At 45.5% G+C, this 19,639-nt stretch overlaps 1 protein-coding gene across 1 annotated transcript in view; it reads right to left on the bottom strand.

Annotated features, from left to right (window-relative positions):
• Window positions 1–6,128: 6,128 nt before the first annotated feature.
• The window catches only part of LOC143297682 (ras-related and estrogen-regulated growth inhibitor-like), a 17,363-nt gene continuing 3,852 nt past the window's right edge, over window positions 6,129–19,639 (bottom strand). Inside the window, exons 3-5 of the mRNA XM_076610102.1 lie at window positions 12,163–12,236; window positions 9,179–9,373; window positions 6,129–6,392 (exon numbers count right to left, since the gene is read on the bottom strand). Of these exons, the coding sequence (XP_076466217.1) occupies window positions 6,129–6,392; window positions 9,179–9,373; window positions 12,163–12,236 (533 nt within the window). The remainder of the gene's footprint in view (window positions 6,393–9,178; window positions 9,374–12,162; window positions 12,237–19,639) is intronic.

The following is a 19,639-nucleotide window of genomic DNA, read 5'->3' on the forward strand; positions in this document are numbered from 1 at the left end:
ACATATGTGCAGTGGTGATCGTTATGTGACAAACTGTTTAGTATTCAAAGGTGTGTGTTCATACACAGGTATGACAGTTATACACTACAGGTATGTGGTCTCATGCAAACACAATATTGCATACAGATACGCAAATATCGGAGCACAAAGACACACACACACACACACACAGACACACAGACACACACACACACACACGCACACGCACGCACGCACATTTTCCATCTCGCACGAACGGTCTTGGACCAACAATGCAAATGACACGCCAAACATTTCCTTGTCATTACAAACAAGCATGTGTGTACACTGACACACGCACACTGATGTACAGACAGCTACATACACGCAAGCACGCCCATGTCCACACGAATGAGTGCCCCTCCCAACACCTCCGTCACTGTATTCACACACACATTGAGTGCACCTCCCAACACCTCCGTCACTGTATTCACACACACAACTGATGCACCTCCCAACACCTCCGTCACTGTATTCACACACACGTCTGAGTGCACCTCCCAACACCTCCGTCACTGTATTCACACACACCACTGAGTGCACCTCCCAACACCTCCATCACTGTATTCACACACACGTCTGAGTGCACCTCCCAACACCTCCGTCACTGTATTCACACACACCACTGAGTGCACCTCCCAACACCTCCATCACTGTATTCACACACACGACTGAGTGCACCTCCCAACACCTCCGTCACTGTATTCACACACACGTCTGAGTGCACCTCCCAACACCTCCGTCACTGTATTCACACACACGACTGATGCACCTCCCAACACCTCCGTCACTGTATTCACACACACAACTGAGTGCACCTCCCAACACCTCCGTCACTGTATTCACACACACGTCTGAGTGCACCTCCCAACGCCTCCGTCACTGTATTCACACACACACGACTGAGTGCACCTCCCAACACCTCCGTCACTGTATTCACACACACGACTGATTGCACCTCCCAACACCTCCGTCACTGTATTCACACACACGATTGAGTGCACCTCCCAACACCTCCGTCACTGTATTCACACACACGACTGATTGCACCTCCCAACACCTCCGTCACTGTATTCACACACACGTCTGAGTGCACCTCCCAACACCTCCGTCACTGTATTCACACACACGACTGATTGCACCTCCCAACACCTCCGTCACTGTATTCACACACACGACTGATTGCACCTCCCAACACCTCCGTCACTGTATTCACACACACGTCTGAGTGCACCTCCCAACACCTCCGTCACTGTATTCACACACACCACTGAGTGCACCTCCCAACACCTCCGTCACTGTATTCACACACACGACTGAGTGCACCTCCCAACACCTCCGTCACTGTATTCACACACACGACTGAGTGCACCTCCCAACACCTCCGTCACTGTATTCACACACACGTCTGAGTGCACCTCCCAACACCTCCGTCACTGTATTCACACACACGTCTGAGTGCACCTCCCAACACTTCCGTCACTGTATTCACACACACGTCTGAGTGCACCTCCCAACACCTCCGTCACTGTATTCACACACACGTCTGATGCACCTCCCAACACCTCCGTCACTGTATTCACACACACGACTGAGTGCACCTCCCAACACCTCCGTCACTGTATTCACACACACGTCTGAGTGCACCTCCCAACACCTCCGTCACTGTATTCACACACACGTCTGATGCACCTCCCAACACCTCCGTCACTGTATTCACACACACGACTGAGTGCACCTCCCAACACCTCCGTCACTGTATTCACACACACGTCTGAGTGCACCTCCCAACACCTCCGTCACTGTATTCACACACACGTCTGAGTGCACCTCCCAACACCTCCATCACTGTATTCACACACACAACTGAGGCACCTCCCAACACCTCCGTCACTGTATTCACACACACGACTGAGTGCACCTCCCAACACCTCCGTCACTGTATTCACACACACGTCTGAGTGCACCTCCCAACACCTCCGTCACTGTATTCACACACACGACTGAGTGCACCTCCCAACACCTCCGTCACTGTATTCACACACACGACTGAGTGCACCTCCCAACACCTCCGTCACTGTATTCACACACACGTCTGAGTGCACCTCCCAACGCCTCCGTCACTGTATTCACACACACACGACTGAGTGCACCTCCCAACACCTCCGTCACTGTATTCACACACACGACTGATTGCACCTCCCAACACCTCCGTCACTGTATTCACACACACGATTGAGTGCACCTCCCAACACCTCCGTCACTGTATTCACACACACGACTGATTGCACCTCCCAACACCTCCGTCACTGTATTCACACACACGTCTGAGTGCACCTCCCAACACCTCCGTCACTGTATTCACACACACCACTGAGTGCACCTCCCAACACCTCCGTCACTGTATTCACACACACGTCTGAGTGCACCTCCCAACACCTCCGTCACTGTATTCACACACACGACTGATTGCACCTCCCAACACCTCCGTCACTGTATTCACACACACGTCTGAGTGCACCTCCCAACACCTCCGTCACTGTATTCACACACACCACTGAGTGCACCTCCCAACACCTCCGTCACTGTATTCACACACACGACTGAGTGCACCTCCCAACACCTCCGTCACTGTATTTACACACACGACTGAGTGCACCTCCCAACACCTCCGTCACTGTATTCACACACACGTCTGAGTGCACCTCCCAACACCTCCGTCACTGTATTCACACACACGTCTGAGTGCACCTCCCAACACTTCCGTCACTGTATTCACACACACGTCTGAGTGCACCTCCCAACACCTCCGTCACTGTATTCACACACACGTCTGATGCACCTCCCAACACCTCCGTCACTGTATTCACACACACGACTGAGTGCACCTCCCAACACCTCCGTCACTGTATTCACACACACGTCTGAGTGCACCTCCCAACACTTCCGTCACTGTATTCACACACACGTCTGAGTGCACCTCCCAACACCTCCGTCACTGTATTCACACACACGACTGAGTGCACCTCCCAACACCTCCGTCACTGTATTCACACACACGACTGAGTGCACCTCCCAACACCTCCGTCACTGTATTCACACACACGATTGAGTGCACCTCCCAACACCTCCGTCACTGTATTCACACACACGACTGAGTGCACCTCCCAACACCTCCGTCACTGTATTCACACACACGACTGAGTGCACCTCCCAACACCTCCGTCACTGTATTCACACACACGACTGATGCACCTCCCAACACCTCCGCCACTGTATTCACACACACGTCTGATGCACCTCCCAACACCTCCGTCACTGTATTCACACACACACCACTGAGTGCACCTCCCAACACCTCCGTCACTGTATTCACACACACGACTGATGCACCTCCCAACACCTCCGTCACTGTATTCACACACACACCACTGAGTGCACCTCCCAACACCTCCGTCACTGTATTCACACACACGACTGAGTGCACCTCCCAACACCTCCGTCACTGTATTCACACACACGTCTGGAGCAAGGCCGAACTGATTTCATTTCTGCACTAATTAAGAAAAAAAATCATTATCATCATTACCATCACCATCATCATCTTGAAATGATTTGGGGAAGGTTCTGAGATTTTCAATCAGATGCAGGATGAAATTTCACAATTTTCTAAAATTGGATGATTGAATGATTTTGTAATTTTTATTTTTTTTTATTTTTTTTTTTTTTACACGACTGAAAATTCTTTGCTGATAATGAGAATCCTTCCTGTGAAGGCAACAAACATTGTTGACACTTTTTCACTTTTTATCAATCGCGGCACCTTTTTCTGTGTGGGAGGGGGTAATAGGTTCGTTTATGAATGCACTTGTAGTCGTTTTTTTTTTGTTTTGGTTCCACAGATCCATACTTTGGTGCCTTTAGTTCATTTTCTTTGTCTATTTTTTTAATTAATTAATTAATTAATTAATTAATTAATTATTATTATTATTATTATTATTATTATTATTATTATTATTATCTTTTTTGTATTATAATTATTATTTATTTATGTAAGCTTATCTATTATTTATTCACCTTTCTTCTTTTTTTTTCTTCTCAAGGCCTGACTAAGCGCGTTGGGTTACGCTGCTGGTCAGGCATCTGCTTGGCAGATGTGGTGTAGCGTATATGGATTTGTCCGAACGCAGTGACGCCTCCTTGAGCTACTGAAACTGAAACTGAAACTGTCTGTCTAAACACACAGAGAAAACAACAACAACAACAACTGACAATAACAACTAGGAACATCAACAAACTGTGTATGTGTGTGGTTAATTTTCTCACAAGGAAGCGGCAGTACACGGAGGGATACATGCACATCACTGAAACCAAGAAATTCCGTTCCTTTTTTTTAGCTGTTCTTTGGTCCTTGAATGTCGCCAGCAGTGTCCGCGAAGAAGGTATGGAACTGGAATGTCTGCCACAGGTTATTCTCAACTTGTCTCACTTTCCGACGGGTGCAATAGCCGAGTGGTTAAAGCATTGGACTTTCAATCTGAGGGTCCCGGGTTCGAATCTCGGTAACGGCGTCTGGTGGGTAAAGGGTGGAGATCGGAACGATCTCCAAGGTCAACATATGTGCAGAGCAGACCTGCAGTGCAGTGCCAGAACCCCCTTCGTGTGTATACGTAAGCAGAAGATCAAATACTTACGTTATAGATCCTGTAATCCATGTCAGCGTTCGGTGGGTTATGGAAACAAGAACATATCCAGCATGCACCCTCCCGCCCGCCCCCGAAAGCGGAGTATGGCTGCCTACAAGGCGGGGTAAAAACAGGTCATGCACGTAAAAACCCACTCTTGTACATGCGTACGTGTACGTGGGAATTCCAGCCCACGAACGCAGAAGAAGAAGAAGAGAAGAACAAGAAGTCTCACTTTCCGACTTGCCATAAGAGTCGGCCTTTCCTACGAGTACTTCTTATTCCTGGTGCGGTAGCAGACGCTCAAGAGCATGACGGATTTTTCTTCTTCTTCTAAATGCAGTATTTGTCATTGCAACAGCATCCCAAGGCACACACACGCAGAGTGTCAAAAACTGAAAAGTATTCTTCGTGATGAAGTCTGCGACTTCAGTCTGGATTCTCAATGCCATCACTATGGCAATGCGTTTTGTCGCGTGGGAGTGGTGGATGGGGGGGGATGAAAACAGTGATATCATCATCCAGTAAGTCTTCAGAATGTTCTCCGCATTCCAAAATGAGCCTCGTCAAAAAATAGAGAATAGGCAAATCAAATGGGAACACAAGCTCACACGGTAAACCTCGTCTCGGAATTGAAATCAGTTGTGTTTTGTCTTTGCTTTGTCATGAGGAAGAATCGACAAGTGAAGGTGATGGGGGAAAAAAATCATCAGGAAAGACACATACAGCCCCAACATTTCTTTTCCTCTGTTCCGTTAATGTGTGTCATCAGTAGGAAGAGTAAGGAGGAAGAAGAGGAGTAGGAGGAAGATGAGGAGAAGGAAGAGGAGGAGAAGAAAGAGGAGGAGGGGAGGCAGAGAAGGAGGGGGAGGAAAAGGAGGAGGAAGAAGATGAAGGGGAGAAGCAGGAAGAGGAGAAGGAAGAAGAGGAGGTGGGGGTAGGGGGGGTAAAGGAGAAAGAAGAGGAAGAAGATGGCGATGAGGAAGAGAAGGATAAAGAAGAGGAGGAGGAAGAGGAGGACGAGGGGGAAAAAGAGGAGGAGGAGGAAGAGGATGGACAGAAAGAGGAGGAAGAGGAGAAGGATAAAGAAGAGGAATAGGGGAGGTAGCCTGAACGCAGTACGGATGCACCGTCCAACAAACGTAGCACGAAGGCGTAATCATTCAGAAAAAACAACAACAAAAAACAAAAAAACCCGGAAGCGTCATCCAACGGAGCATCACGGACATCATCATCATCCAACACATGTACCACGGTTGTATTATCGTCATCATCCAGTGGAGGTATGACAGACGCACCCCCCTCCTCCTCCATCACCATCCAGAGAAAGCATGACGGACACAGCACCTTCATCCACCGCCATCACCCCGAAGACCCATGACGGACACACCACCACCACCATCACCATCCATCACCACGTCATCATCAGGAAGAAGAAGAGGAGGAGGAAGCGGAACGTCTGCTGGGGGTCTTCCCGGAGATGACCTTCTGGATGGCCTGCCGGAACTTGGCGGAGGAGCTGGCCTTTCTCTGCCGGGTCTCACGCTGCTGCCGACTTCGCCGGAAGTCTCGGTACAGGTCCTGGAACATGGCGGCGATGGAGTCCAGTTGGGCGCCGTCTGAGGCCGACACCTCGTAGAACCGGCAGCCCAGCTCGTCCGCCAGTTCGTCCCCCTCCTCCTCTGTCACCTGGATGACAAGGTCCGTGTTGTGCAGTTATAGCCAATGGTCACACATTCGTGGCGAAAGGGAAATGAGCCAGAATCAGAATCAGAATCATTCATCTGTCATGAGAACCGTAGAATGTGTTGAAGTGGGGAGGGCTAGGCGGAGAGTAGAGAGAAACAGGGAGAAAAAGAGTGGGGGAAGAAGGAAGAAATGAAAGGAAGGAGGCATGAAAAGAAAGGACAAAGGATGGAAGGATGAAAGGAAGGAAGAATTGATTTAAGGAAGAAAGGAAGGATGAAAGGAAGGAAGAATTGATTTAAGGAAGAAAGGAAGAAAAGGAAGAAAGGAAGGATGGAAGGAAGGAAGAATTGATTTAAGGAAGAAAGGAAGAAAGGAAGGATGGAAGGAAGGAAGAATTGATTTAAGGAAGAAAGGAAGAAAGGAAGGATGGAAGGAAGGAAGAATTGATTTAAGGAAGAAAAGGAAGAAAGGAAGGATGGAAGGAAGGAAGAATTGATTTAAGAAAGAAAAGGAAGAAAGGAAGGATGGAAGGAAGGAAGAATTGATTTAAGGAAGAAAAGGAAGAAAGGAAGGATGAAAGGGTGGTACTTACCCCCTCCCCTCCCCACCCTCATCTCCCACAAAAAAGTCAACGATTTTCACCAGACTTGTCACCAGATTTTAATGATGCTTCACCTTATGGGTTTTAAAGCAGAACAGACAGGAAGGATAGAAGGAAGAAAAGAAGGAATGGTGGAAGGAATGAAGGAAGGAGGAAAGGATGGGAGAAAGAAATGGATTAATGAATGAAGGGAGGAATGAAAGAAGGAAGGAAAGAAGGAAGGAAAGAAGGAAGGAAGGAAGGAAGGAAAGAAGGAAGGAAGGAAGGAAAGAAGGAAGGAAAGAAGGAAGGAAAGAAGGAAGGAAGGAAGGAAGGAAAGAAGGAAGGAAGGAAGGAAAGAAGGAAGGAAGGAAGGAAGGAAGGAAGGAAGGAAGGAAGGAAAGAAGGAAGGAAGGAAGGAAGGAAGGAAGGAAGGAAGGGTTCAACCGCTCCAAAAACAGTATGCAAGTCATGATATCAACAGAAACCGGACTGGACAGCTTTAGTATATTTCACACATTCTGTCAGATACATGTTTTTTCTTAACTCTCTCCATACGAACGGCGAAAGAGACGACGCTAACAGCGTTTCACCCCAATTACCATCATCAAAATATTGCAAGCGGAAGGCTCTTATACTGAAGAGGTGAATGTTGACAAAGAATACCACAATTCTGACGACGGAAGCTAAAGGTTGGGTCATTCAGACACCCACTGGACATCCGAGGGGTCTGTGTAGAGGAGAAGAGAGGACTGGCCGTACTGAGTGAGTTAAATCGTAATACCTAATTAACCGAACTAGAAAATAAAGTGACTCTCTCTCTCTCTCTATCTCTCTCTCTCTCTACCCGCTCACAAAAAACAAACTGTCAATGGCAATAAAACAATGTCCGTGTTTCCGCTCACCTCTCTCTCTCCCCCACAAACCCTCTTACATCCACAACTACTTACCCCCCCCCCCTTCCCCCTCCCTCCCTACCCTGATCTTCCACAAACAACAACGATTTTCATCAGATTTTTCACAACATGATGATTCTCTACATTATGGGTTTTGAAGCAGAAAAGACAACGCAATGAACACACTATGGACAAGAACATGGACCTGATGGTATGAAAGACGTAACATGGTAGCAATGCACAGCTGTTACAGTGTAGGTATACAGTAGATAAGATAAAATTGACATTATGTCTTCATAACGAACGAACCGACATTGATGCCTCGGTGTTTTTCCTGTCTGTTGCCTGTCTGTTTATCACCGGTCACCTACAAATTGTCACCTGTCTGTCACCTATAAACTGTCTGTCACCTGTCTGTTACTTGTCTGTTACCTGTCTGTCTGTCAGTTACCTGTCTGTTACCTGTCTGTCTGTCTGTCTGTCACCTATCTGCTACCTGCCTGGTACCTGTCTGTATGTCTGTTACCTGTCTGTCTGTTACATGTCTGTCTGTCACCTGTCTGTCTGTTACCTGTCTGTCACCTGTCTATTACTTGTCAGTTACCTGTCAGTCTGTCTGTTACCTGTATGTCTGTTACCTGTCTGTCTGTCACCTGTCTGTTACCTGTCTGTCTGTCTGTTACCTGTCTGTCTGTCTGTCACCTGTATGCCACCTGTCTGTTACTTGTCGGTTACCTGTCAGTCTGTCTGTTACCTGTCTGTCTGTCTGTTACTTGTCTGTCTGTCTGTTACCTGTCTGTCTGTTACCTGTCTGTCTGTCTGTTACTTGTCTGTCTGTCTGTTACCTGTTTTGTCACCTGTCTGTTACTTGTCGGTTACCTGTCAGTCTGTCTGTTACCTGTCTGTCACCTGTCTGTTACTTGTCGGTTACCTGTCAGTCTGTCTGTTACCCGTCTGTCTGTTACCTGTCTGTCTGTCTGTCACCTGTCTGTCTGTCTGTTACCTGTCTGTCACCTGTCTGTTACTTGTCGGTTACCTGTCAGTCTGTCTGTTACCTGTCAGTCTGTCTGTTACCTGTAGGTCTGTCACCTGTCTGTCTGTCTGTCTGTCACCTGTCTGTTACCTGTCAGTCTGTCTGTTACCTGTAGGTCTGTCACCTGTCTGTTACCTGTCTGTCTGTCTGTTACCTGTCTGTCTGTCACCTGTTACCTGTCTGTCTGTCACATATCTGTCTGTCTGTCACCTGTCTGTTACCTGTCTGTTACCTGTCTGTCACCTGTCTGATATCTGTCTGTCTACCTGTCTGTTACCTGTCTGTCGTGGAGCAGGTCGTTTTTGTTGGCCACCAGAATGCCGATGACGTTGGAGGTGGAGGCGGCGCGGACACGTTCCACGTGTCGCTTCATCCGCACCAGCTGCTGGAAGCTGTCCCGGTCCGTGATGGAGTAGACGAACAGGAAACAGTCGCCCCACAGCGCGTACCCGTCCTTCCACGGGTACCTACCCTGTAGTCAGGCATGTCCACATCGTCAGTCAGTGAAGGTGGAGGAGAGGAGGCTTGTGCGGTTGAACCGCCGCCCGTGTCTCACACGTAACATGACATGACATGTCATGACATGGGCTGAACATCAGTTTGGAAAAGACTCGCTTTCTGAGCGATCCCTGTTTTTAAAGTTTTCAGTTTCAGTTTTTCTCAAGGAGGCGTCACTGTCTTCGGACAAATCCATATATATATATATATATATGTGTGTGTGTGTGTGTGTGTGTGTGTGTGTATGTGTGTGTGTGTGTGTGTGTGTGTGTGTGTGTGTGTGTGTGTGTGTGTGTGTGTAATTATGTATAAAATACACTTTCCACGGGTATCTACCCAGTAACATGAATCAAAATCAGCAGAGAACAGACTCTACAGTGCCGTAGCCGTGTCACGGATATCCAACCTGTAAAGCAGGTAGCATGCTGCATTGAACAGATTGCATGTCTGTACATCCATCGTAAAACGGTCATACACGTAAAAGCCCACTCGTGTACATACGAGTGAACGTGGGAGTTGCAGCCCACGAACGAAGAAGAAGTACATCCATCATGTATCGCGGGTATTTTTCCCGCAACACAGGCTGAGACCAAACTTTCTGTTATGCTTACCCGTCTTTTCACGGGTACTTATCCAGTGACGTGAACACAGCAACACGGTGGAAACATTCTCTTTGCCATTCGTGCAGATAGTTAAGTTTAGAACAACTAATAATCCTTTGCCTGTTAATAGACTGCGTTTTGACAATTTACCCAGAAATGGAAGAATCTGTGATAAATGTTCCACAAACGACATTGCTAATGAGTTTCACTATTTGTTCGTGTGCTCATTTTTCGAAAGCACCAGACAAAAATGTTTGTCTAGGTATTATAGTATCCTCCCAAACACCATTAAATTCCACAAATTATTTTCTGAAAAAAGCAAAAGAATACTGTTATAACTTAAATCCTTGGTTTCTGCTATTCGCAGCTTTCTTTATCAACGTTTTTTCTATTGATACGATTTTTTTCAGTTGATTTTTTGCTGTTTTTTGTATGTTTGTTTGTATTGTGAGTGAAATAGTACTTGTCAATGTGTATATTAAGTGATTGAATGAATGAGCCTACTTCTTGTTTTTGACATCACTCTTTTTGTATTCATTGGATGTGTGTAGATGGTGAACGTGTGTAATGTTTCAGTGCCCCCAGGGGGCACACGAAATAAACTCCTTGCTTTGCCTTGCATCGTTCCCATCTAGGGAGGAAGGCGGCAGAGTGGTCAAGACGCTCATCCGCCATTACTGTGTCCATGAGGTGTGGGTTCCATTCCCGCTCTTACCCTTTCTCCCAAGTTTGACTGAAAAAAAAAAAAATCAAACTCAGCGTGTTGTCATTCGAATGAGACGATAAACCGCAGTCCCGTGTGCAGCAAGCATTTGGCGCATTGAAAAAGAACCCACGGCAACAAAACTTAACCTCTAGCAAAATTATGTGGAAGGAATCCCCTCTGATAGGTAAACAAACATATGTGCATTTGCTCAGTGCCTAAGCGCGTTGGGTTATGCTGCTGGTCTGCTGATGGGGTGTAGCGTATATGGATTTTTCCGAACGCAGTGACGCCTCCTCGGGAAACTGAAACTGAAACTGAAACTCCTATCTAGCCATCGACATGGGTACACGATTTTAAAGAACAGTATTCCTACACATTGTGTTTCCGTACCTATGGTACGAATGTATATTTTCCTTGTGTATTCATTGTGTGACTGCAATATAATTGAAACAATTTCATGCGCTTTATTCACACACACACACACACACAAACGCGCGCGCGCGCACACACACACACACACGCACATACAAGCACACACACGCACACACATACACGCTAATACACGCACACTGACAAATGAGTAAGAACGCGACTGAATGTGACCTATTAATAAATCACACAATCATTCTTGAGCATACGTTCTCATGAACGGACGATTGGGCAGAACAACATGGTACAAAATAGGCTACTACTACTAATGATAATAACAAGAACAATACTACTACTATTGATAATAACAAGAATACTACTACTACTACGACTAATGATAATAACAAGAACAATACTACTACTACTAGTAATAATGATAACAAAAACAATAATAATAATAATGATGATGATGATTAGTATTCAAATGCAAGCGCCGAATCTTGTGCAGAGATAAATCAAAACGCTTACACACAAGTCATTCACACGCATGGATAACACCGCTCAATCACATTGACGAAAGACAACACTGATAAATACACGTTGATTGATAGAAAGCTGGGCAAACTGTGGGACAGGAAGAGACAGGACAGGGGGGGACTCTTGACGTCCAGAATGACTTTATCACTGGGATGGAAACAAAAAGGGACTGGAAATTTGTTTTCCATTTCTTTTCCTTTCTTTATCGTGTTCTTCTCGTCTATCTAAAATGTGTATGTGTTTGTGAGCTAGATAAGTGCATGTGTTTTTTTTTTTTTTTTATCTGACGTCTTCGGCAGCTTGCTGGCGACTTGATCCTTCCAACGACCATTGATTGTCCACAAACCAAGGGAAAGTACTCACTCCCTTTTTCACCAAGGGAATTCACTATAACGGAAGATTGCACATCGCGATCGATGTCGTCAAATGTTACAGTTTGTATTTTCATTCATTATTTCTATCATTTGTTGATTTATTGATTCATCTATTTTTTCTTTCTTTCTTTTTGACAGTATTGGTTAGCCATACATGATGGGAAAGGTCACTCACCTGACCAGCGGTGTCCAGAATCTCCAACCTGACGTCATCATCGTCAATCACTGTCTGGTATTTATACACACTTTCTGAAACAATGTATTATCTTTGATCAAACAAATAACCGGACCTAAATCACGGTCTGGTATCTATACTTGCTTTCTGCAAAACTATAATCATCACCATGATACAATAATCTGAAATGAAATCACCGGTCTGCTATTTATACACACGTTCAGCAACAGTTTCAGTTTCAGTCTCTCTTGGAGGCGTCACTGCGTTCGGATCGGACAAATCCATATACGCTACAGCACATCTGTTAGGCAGATACCTGACCAGCAGCATAACCCATCGCGCTTAGTCAAGCCTTGTGTGCATGCTTATATATATGTTCGTACCTATCAGTGGATTTTTCTTCTACAGAATTTTGTCAGAGGAGAACACTCTCGTTGCCATGGGTTCTTTTTCAGTGTACCAAGTGGGTGCTGCACACGGAACCTCGGTTTATCATCTCATTCGAATAACTAGACGCTCAGTTTGATTTTCCAGTCAAACTTTGGAGAAAGGGCGAGAGCGGGATTCGAACCCACACCCTTGTGTGACACTGTATTGGCAGCCGAGTGTCTTAACCATTCTGCCACCATCCTCGTATGCAACAACGCGTCACCATTATCCAACGACTTGGCCAAAATCACTATCTCGTATTCATACACACTTTTGCAACAAGGTATGACCATGGCACAATTTCCTGACTCAAATCACCGTCAGGAATTTATACACACACACTTTCTGTAACAGTGTATCATACTGACTCCTTGTATAATAACTTGACAGCACAAACTGCTCGGTCAATCACAGTCTGAAATCTATACGCATTTCCTGTAATATTTTAACACACACCAACCCCTTGTTCAATGACCTGACTTTGGAACAACGTATCAAACCGACCCTTTGTACAATGACTTGACTTTTGAACAACGTGTAAAACCGACCCTTTGTACAATGACTTGACTTGGGAACAACGTATAAAACCGACCCTTTGTACAATGACTTGACTTAGGAACAACGTATAAAACAGACCCTTTGTACAATGACTTGACTTAGGAACAACGTATATAACCGATCTTTTGTGCAATAACTTGATTTGGGAACAACGTATAAAACCGATCTTTTGTACAATAACTTGATTTGGGAACAACGTATAAAACCGACCCTTTGTACAATAACTTGACTTGGGAACAACGTATAAAACCGACCCTTTGTACATTTACTTTGGAACAACGTATAAAACCGACCCTTTGTACATTTACTTTGGAGCAACGTATAAAACCGACCCTTTTTATAATGACTTGACTTGGGAACAACATATAAAACCGACCCATTGTACAATGACTTTTGAACAACGTATGAAACCGACCCTTTGCACATTGACTTGGGAACAACGTATAAAACCGATCCTTTGTACAATGACTTGACTTGGGAACAACGTATAAAACCGATCCTTTGTACAATGACTTGACTTGGGAACAACGTATAAAACCGATCCTTTGTACAATGACTTGACTTGGGAACAACGTATAAAACCGACCCATTGTACAATGACTTTTGAACAACGTATGAAACCGACCCTTTTTACAATGACTTGACTTCGGAACAACGTATAAAACCGACCCTTTGTACAATGACTTGACTTGGGAACAACGTATAAAACCGACCCTTTGTACAATGACTTGACTTAGGAACAACGTATGAAACCGACCCTTTGCACATTGACTTTAGAACAACGTATAAAACCGACCCTTTGTACAATGACTTGACTTAGGAACAACGTATAAAACCGACCCTTTGTACAATGACTTGACTTAGGAACAACGTATAAAACCGACCCTTTGTACAATGACTTGACTTAGGAACAACGTATGAAACCGACCCATTGTACAATGACTTTTGAACAACGTATGAAACCGACCCTTTGCACATTGACTCAGGAACAACGTATAAAACCGACCCTTTGTACATTGACTTAGGAACAACGTATGAAACCGACCCTTTGTACAATGACTTGACTTAGGAACAACGTATAAAACCGACCCTTTGCACATTGACTTGGGAACAACGTATAAAACCGACCCTTTGTACAATGACTTGACTTGGGAACAACGTATAAAACCGACCCTTTTTACAATGACTTGACTTGGGAACAACGTATAAAACCGACCCTTTTTACAATGACTTGACTTGGGAACAACGTATAAAACCGACCCTTTTTACAATGACTTGACTTGGGAACAACGTATCAAACCGACCCTTTGTACAATATTTTAACTAAATGGGCCAGAAGAGCACAAGCTCCTTCGTCGTTATACGCGTCCTTACACGATAACACTGATCGTGCCACTTTGACAGCATTGCTCGTTCTCTCGAACGCGGAGACACAGACACAGACACACACAAAACACACACACACACAGACAGACAGACACACACACACACACACACACACACACACACACACACACACACACACACACACACACACACGCACGCACGCACGCACGTACGCACACTATACACTATATATTCGTACAGCAGAATTTGGTCTACATGACCCACTGACAGAGCAATGTTAGCTCTGTGTTCCCAGACTCCTCAATAACCACACAGCAGATGGTTCCCAGAACTGTGTCTTCCCCATCATCATCACGTTGTTAACATTGTTGTGGAGGTGCTGGCAGCAGTGTATGAAATTAGAGAGCCATAGGTAACAGGCAGCTGTGGAATCATAGGCGTGACTCTGTAAACACCAACACTTCCTCATTCTTTTCTTTTTTTTCTGAGGACAGGCTGTTGGAAGGCATGCATATTAATTTATACCTACAGGTCAATTTTCTTCCTTTTTTTTCTGAAGACAAATTGTTGCAAGGTATGTACATAGAAATAAACAGTTTCTCGTTCTTTCTTTCCGAGGACAAAGTGTTGCAAGGTATGTACATAGAAATAAACAGTTTCTCGTTCTTTCTTTCCGAGGACAAATTGTTGCAAGGTATGTACATAGAAATAAACAGTTCCTCGTTCTTTCTTTCCGAGGACAAAGTGTTGCAAGGTATGTACATAGAAATAAACAGTTCCTCGTTCTTTCTTTCCGAGGACAAAGTGTTGCAAGGTATGTACATAGAAATAAACAGTTTCTCGTTCTTTCTTTCCAAGGACAAATTGTTGCAAGGTATGTACATAGAAATAAACAGTTCCTCGTTCTTTCTTTCCGAGGACAAAGTGTTGCAAGGTATGTACATAGAAATAAACAGTTTCTCGTTCTTTCTTTCCGAGGACAAAGTGTTGCAAGGTATGTACATAGAAATAAACAGTTTCTCGTTCTTTCTTTCCGAGGACAAATTGTTGCAAGGTATGTACATAGAAATAAACAGTTTCTCGTTCTTTCTTTCCGAGGACAAAGTGTTGCAAGGTATGCACATCTACATGTACTTCTCAGTTCTTCCTTTCTAAGGACACAGTGCTGGAAGGTATGCACATAAACACATGTACTTCGCCGTTATTTATTTCTGGGGACAAAATGTTTGAAGGTATGTACATAGATTCCTGCATTTCCCCGTTCTTTCTTCCTGAGGGTAAATCGTTGCAAGGAATACACAAAAACACCTGAACATCTCCGCTATTTCTTTCTGATGACAAAGTGTTCGAAAGTATGAACATAAACACCTGCATTTCCCCGTTCTTTCTTTCTGATCACAAACTGTTGCAAGGTACGCACACAAACACCTGTACTTCCCCGTTCTTTCCCGTTCTTTCTTTCTGATCACAAACTGTTGCAAGGTACGCACACAAACACCTGTACTTCCCCGTTCTTCCCCGTTCTTCCCCGTTCTTTCTTTCTGATCACAAACTGTTGCAAGGTACGCACACAAACACCTGCATTTCCCCGTTCTTTCTTTCTGATCACAAACTGTTGCAAGGTACGCACACAAACACCTGCATTTCCCCGTTCTTTCTTTCTGAGGACAAAGTGTTGCCAGGTCAGAACGCACACAAAACACCTGTACTTCCCCCGTTCTTTCTGAGGACAAAGTGTTGCCAGGTATGCACACAAACACCTGTGCTTCCCCGTTCTTTCTTTCTGATCACAAACTGTTGCAAGGTACGCACACAAACACCTGTGACTTCCCCGTTCTTACTTTCTGAGGACAACGTGTCGGAAGGTGTGCAAACAAACACCTCTACTTCCCCATTCTTTCTTTTTCAGTGATGATCTCAACTTGTTGCAATGCATGCACAGAAAGACGTGTACTTCCTTCTTTCTTTCTGAGGACAAAGTGTTGCCAGGTCAGAACGCACACAAAACACCTGTACTTCCCCCGTTCTTTCTTTCTGAGGACAAAGTGTTGCCAGGTCAGAACGCACACAAAACACCTGTACTTCCTCCGTTCTTTCTTTCTGAGGACAAAGTGTTGCCAGGTCAGAACGCACACAAAACACCTGTACTTCCTCCTTTCTTTCTTTCTGAGGACAAAGTGTTGCCAGGTCAGAACGCACACAAAACACCTGTACTTCCTCCTTTCTTTCTTTCTGAGGACAAAGTGTTGCCAGGTCAGTACGCACACAAAACACCTGTACTTCCCCCGTTCTTTCTTTCTGAGGACAAAGTGTTGCCAGGTCAGAACGCACACAAAACACCTGTACTTCCCCCGTTCTTTCTTTCTGAGGACAAAGTGTTGCCAGGTCAGAACGCACACAAAACACCTGTACTTCCCCCGTTCTTTCTGAGGACAAAGTGTTGCCAGGTACGCACACAAAACACCTGTACTTCCCCCGTTCTTTCTTTCTGAGGACAAAGTGTTGCCAGGTATGCACATAAACACCTGTATTTCCCCCGTTCTTTCTTTCTGAGGACAAAGTGTTGCCAGATCAGTACGCACACAAAACACCTGTACTTCCCCCGTTCTTTCTTTCTGAGGACAAAGTGTTGCCAGGTCAGAACGCACACAAAACACCTGTACTTCCCCCGTTCTTTCTGAGGACAAAGTGTTGCCAGGTACGCACACAAAACACCTGTACTTCCCCCGTTCTTTCTTTCTGAGGACAAAGTGTTGCCAGGTATGCACATAAACACCTGTATTTCCCCCGTTCTTTCTTTCTGAAGACAAAGTGTTGCCAGGTCAGAACGCACACAAAACACCTGTACTTCCCCCGTTCTTTCTTTCTGAGGGCAAAGTGTTGCCCGGTCAGAACGCACACAAAACACCTGTACTTCCCCCGTTCTTTCTTTCTGAGGACAAAGTGTTGGCAGGTCAGAACGCACACAAAACACCTGTACTTCCCCCGTTCTTTCTGAGGACAAAGTGTTGCCAGATCAGTACGCACACAAAACACCTGTACTTCCCCCGTTCTTTCTGAGGACAAAGTGTTGCCAGATCAGTACGCACACAAAACACCTGTACTTCCCCCGTTCTTTCTTTCTGAGGACAAAGTGTTGGCAGGTCAGAACGCACACAAAACACCTGTACTTCCCCCGTTCTTTCTTTCTGAGGACAAAGTGTTGCCAGGTCAGAACGCACACAAAACACCTGTACTTCCCCCGTTCTTTCTGAGGACAAAGTGTTGCCAGGTCAGAACGCACACAAAACACCTGTACTTCCCCCGTTCTTTCTTTCTGAGGACAAAGTGTTGCCAGGTATGCACATAAACACCTGTATTTCCCCCGTTCTTTCTTTCTGAAGACAAAGTGTTGCCAGGTCAGAACGCACACAAAACACCTGTACTTCCCCCGTTCTTTCTTTCTGAGGGCAAAGTGTTGCCCGGTCAGAACGCACACAAAACACCTGTACTTCCCCCGTTCTTTCTTTCTGAGGACAAAGTGTTGGCAGGTCAGAACGCACACAAAACACCTGTACTTCCCCCGTTCTTTCTGAGGACAAAGTGTTGCCAGATCAGTACGCACACAAAACACCTGTACTTCCCCCGTTCTTTCTGAGGACAAAGTGTTGCCAGATCAGTACGCACACAAAACACCTGTACTTCCCCCGTTCTTTCTTTCTGAGGACAAAGTGTTGTCAGGTCAGAACGCACACAAAACACCTGTACTTCCCCCGTTCTTTCTTTCTGAGGACAAAGTGTTGCCAGGTCAGAACGCACACAAAACACCTGTACTTCCCCCGTTCTTTCTTTCTGAGGACAAAGTGTTGCCAGGTCAGAACGCACACAAAACACCTGTACTTCCCCCGTTCTTTCTTTCTGAGGACAAAGTGTTGCAAGGTCAGACGCACACAAACACCTGTACTTCCCCCGTTCTTTCTTTCTGAGGACAAAGTGTTGCCAGGTCAGAACGCACACAAAACACCTGTACTTCCCCCGTTCTTTCTTTCTGAGGACAAAGTGTTGCCAGGTATGCACATAAACATCTACACAAGCCTGCTGTTTGAGAGTCACACCACGCCAGGCAGGGTCATCAGCAGTCAATCAGTGAGCAGCGCGGCTCCTAACATCTGAAGATGGTCTTCGCGGGTATGGTGTACCGTGTGGACTAAAAGGGGAAAAAAAATGCTTATTTCGATTTTTCTTTAATTAGTTCTTTTTAAATGCTCAATGATGACAAGGTGGCATCAGTCGGATATTTGATATATACGTATCAAAGAACCTAAATCCGCTGAAAACGATTATGAGACCTTTTTTGAGAGCTTCCAGTGGCTTTCTGCCAGACTACACTGGCCAGTGAAGCCGTTTTATATCTTGGCCAACGTTTGAACCCGCGGTCCTTGGCTTTGATACGCGGACTACTGTGTATCTCTGTGGCTCGGGCCTCTCTCTCTCTGTGCCCTACATAGCCAATAAACTTCCACACACCAGATGTCAAACAGACGAGGCCTTCAGAATCACGCAGTGGTCGCTGAGAGCTGGCGAAGGATGTCGTAAAAAGTACAGGCCTTAGCTTGCTTTCTGCTTGTTGGTTTACAGCGTTGGAAGGACCTTATTCGTGTCTTATTACCACTTCTCCTCCCAAACCAACCTGTCATTACCCTCCCCCCCCCCACCCCACCCCACCAACCACCCACCCGGAAAAGACAGTGGTGATGGTGGTGGTAATGATGGACTGGCAAGGATTCAGTAAACATATCGCTAAGGGTCAGACTCTACGAACACTCTCTTCGTGTTTTCACTTCCAAAAGATAATTATGTCAGGAATGTGAGCATATAAACGTTCAAGTCGTGACGACATTTTCCATTTCAGGCGGCATTCCATTTCACCTTGTGATCATGGGGCGGCTTGCATGAGCGAACTTAGCTGCGGTAAGTTTGCTTATCATAAAGAACGTTCCTACCACCACGGTGAATTCCCTGTTCTCCTTCTCCTCGACCTCCTCTTATACTCTGTTCTCCTTTTCCTCGACATCTTCTCCTATTCTGTTCTCATTCTCCTCGATCTTTTCTCTTACCCTGTTCTCCTTTTCCTCGACATCTTCTCCTATTCTGTTCTCATTCT

This window comes from Babylonia areolata, chromosome 23 (genome assembly GCF_041734735.1).
Source record: "Babylonia areolata isolate BAREFJ2019XMU chromosome 23, ASM4173473v1, whole genome shotgun sequence".
Taxonomy (NCBI): domain Eukaryota; kingdom Metazoa; phylum Mollusca; class Gastropoda; order Neogastropoda; family Buccinidae; genus Babylonia; species Babylonia areolata.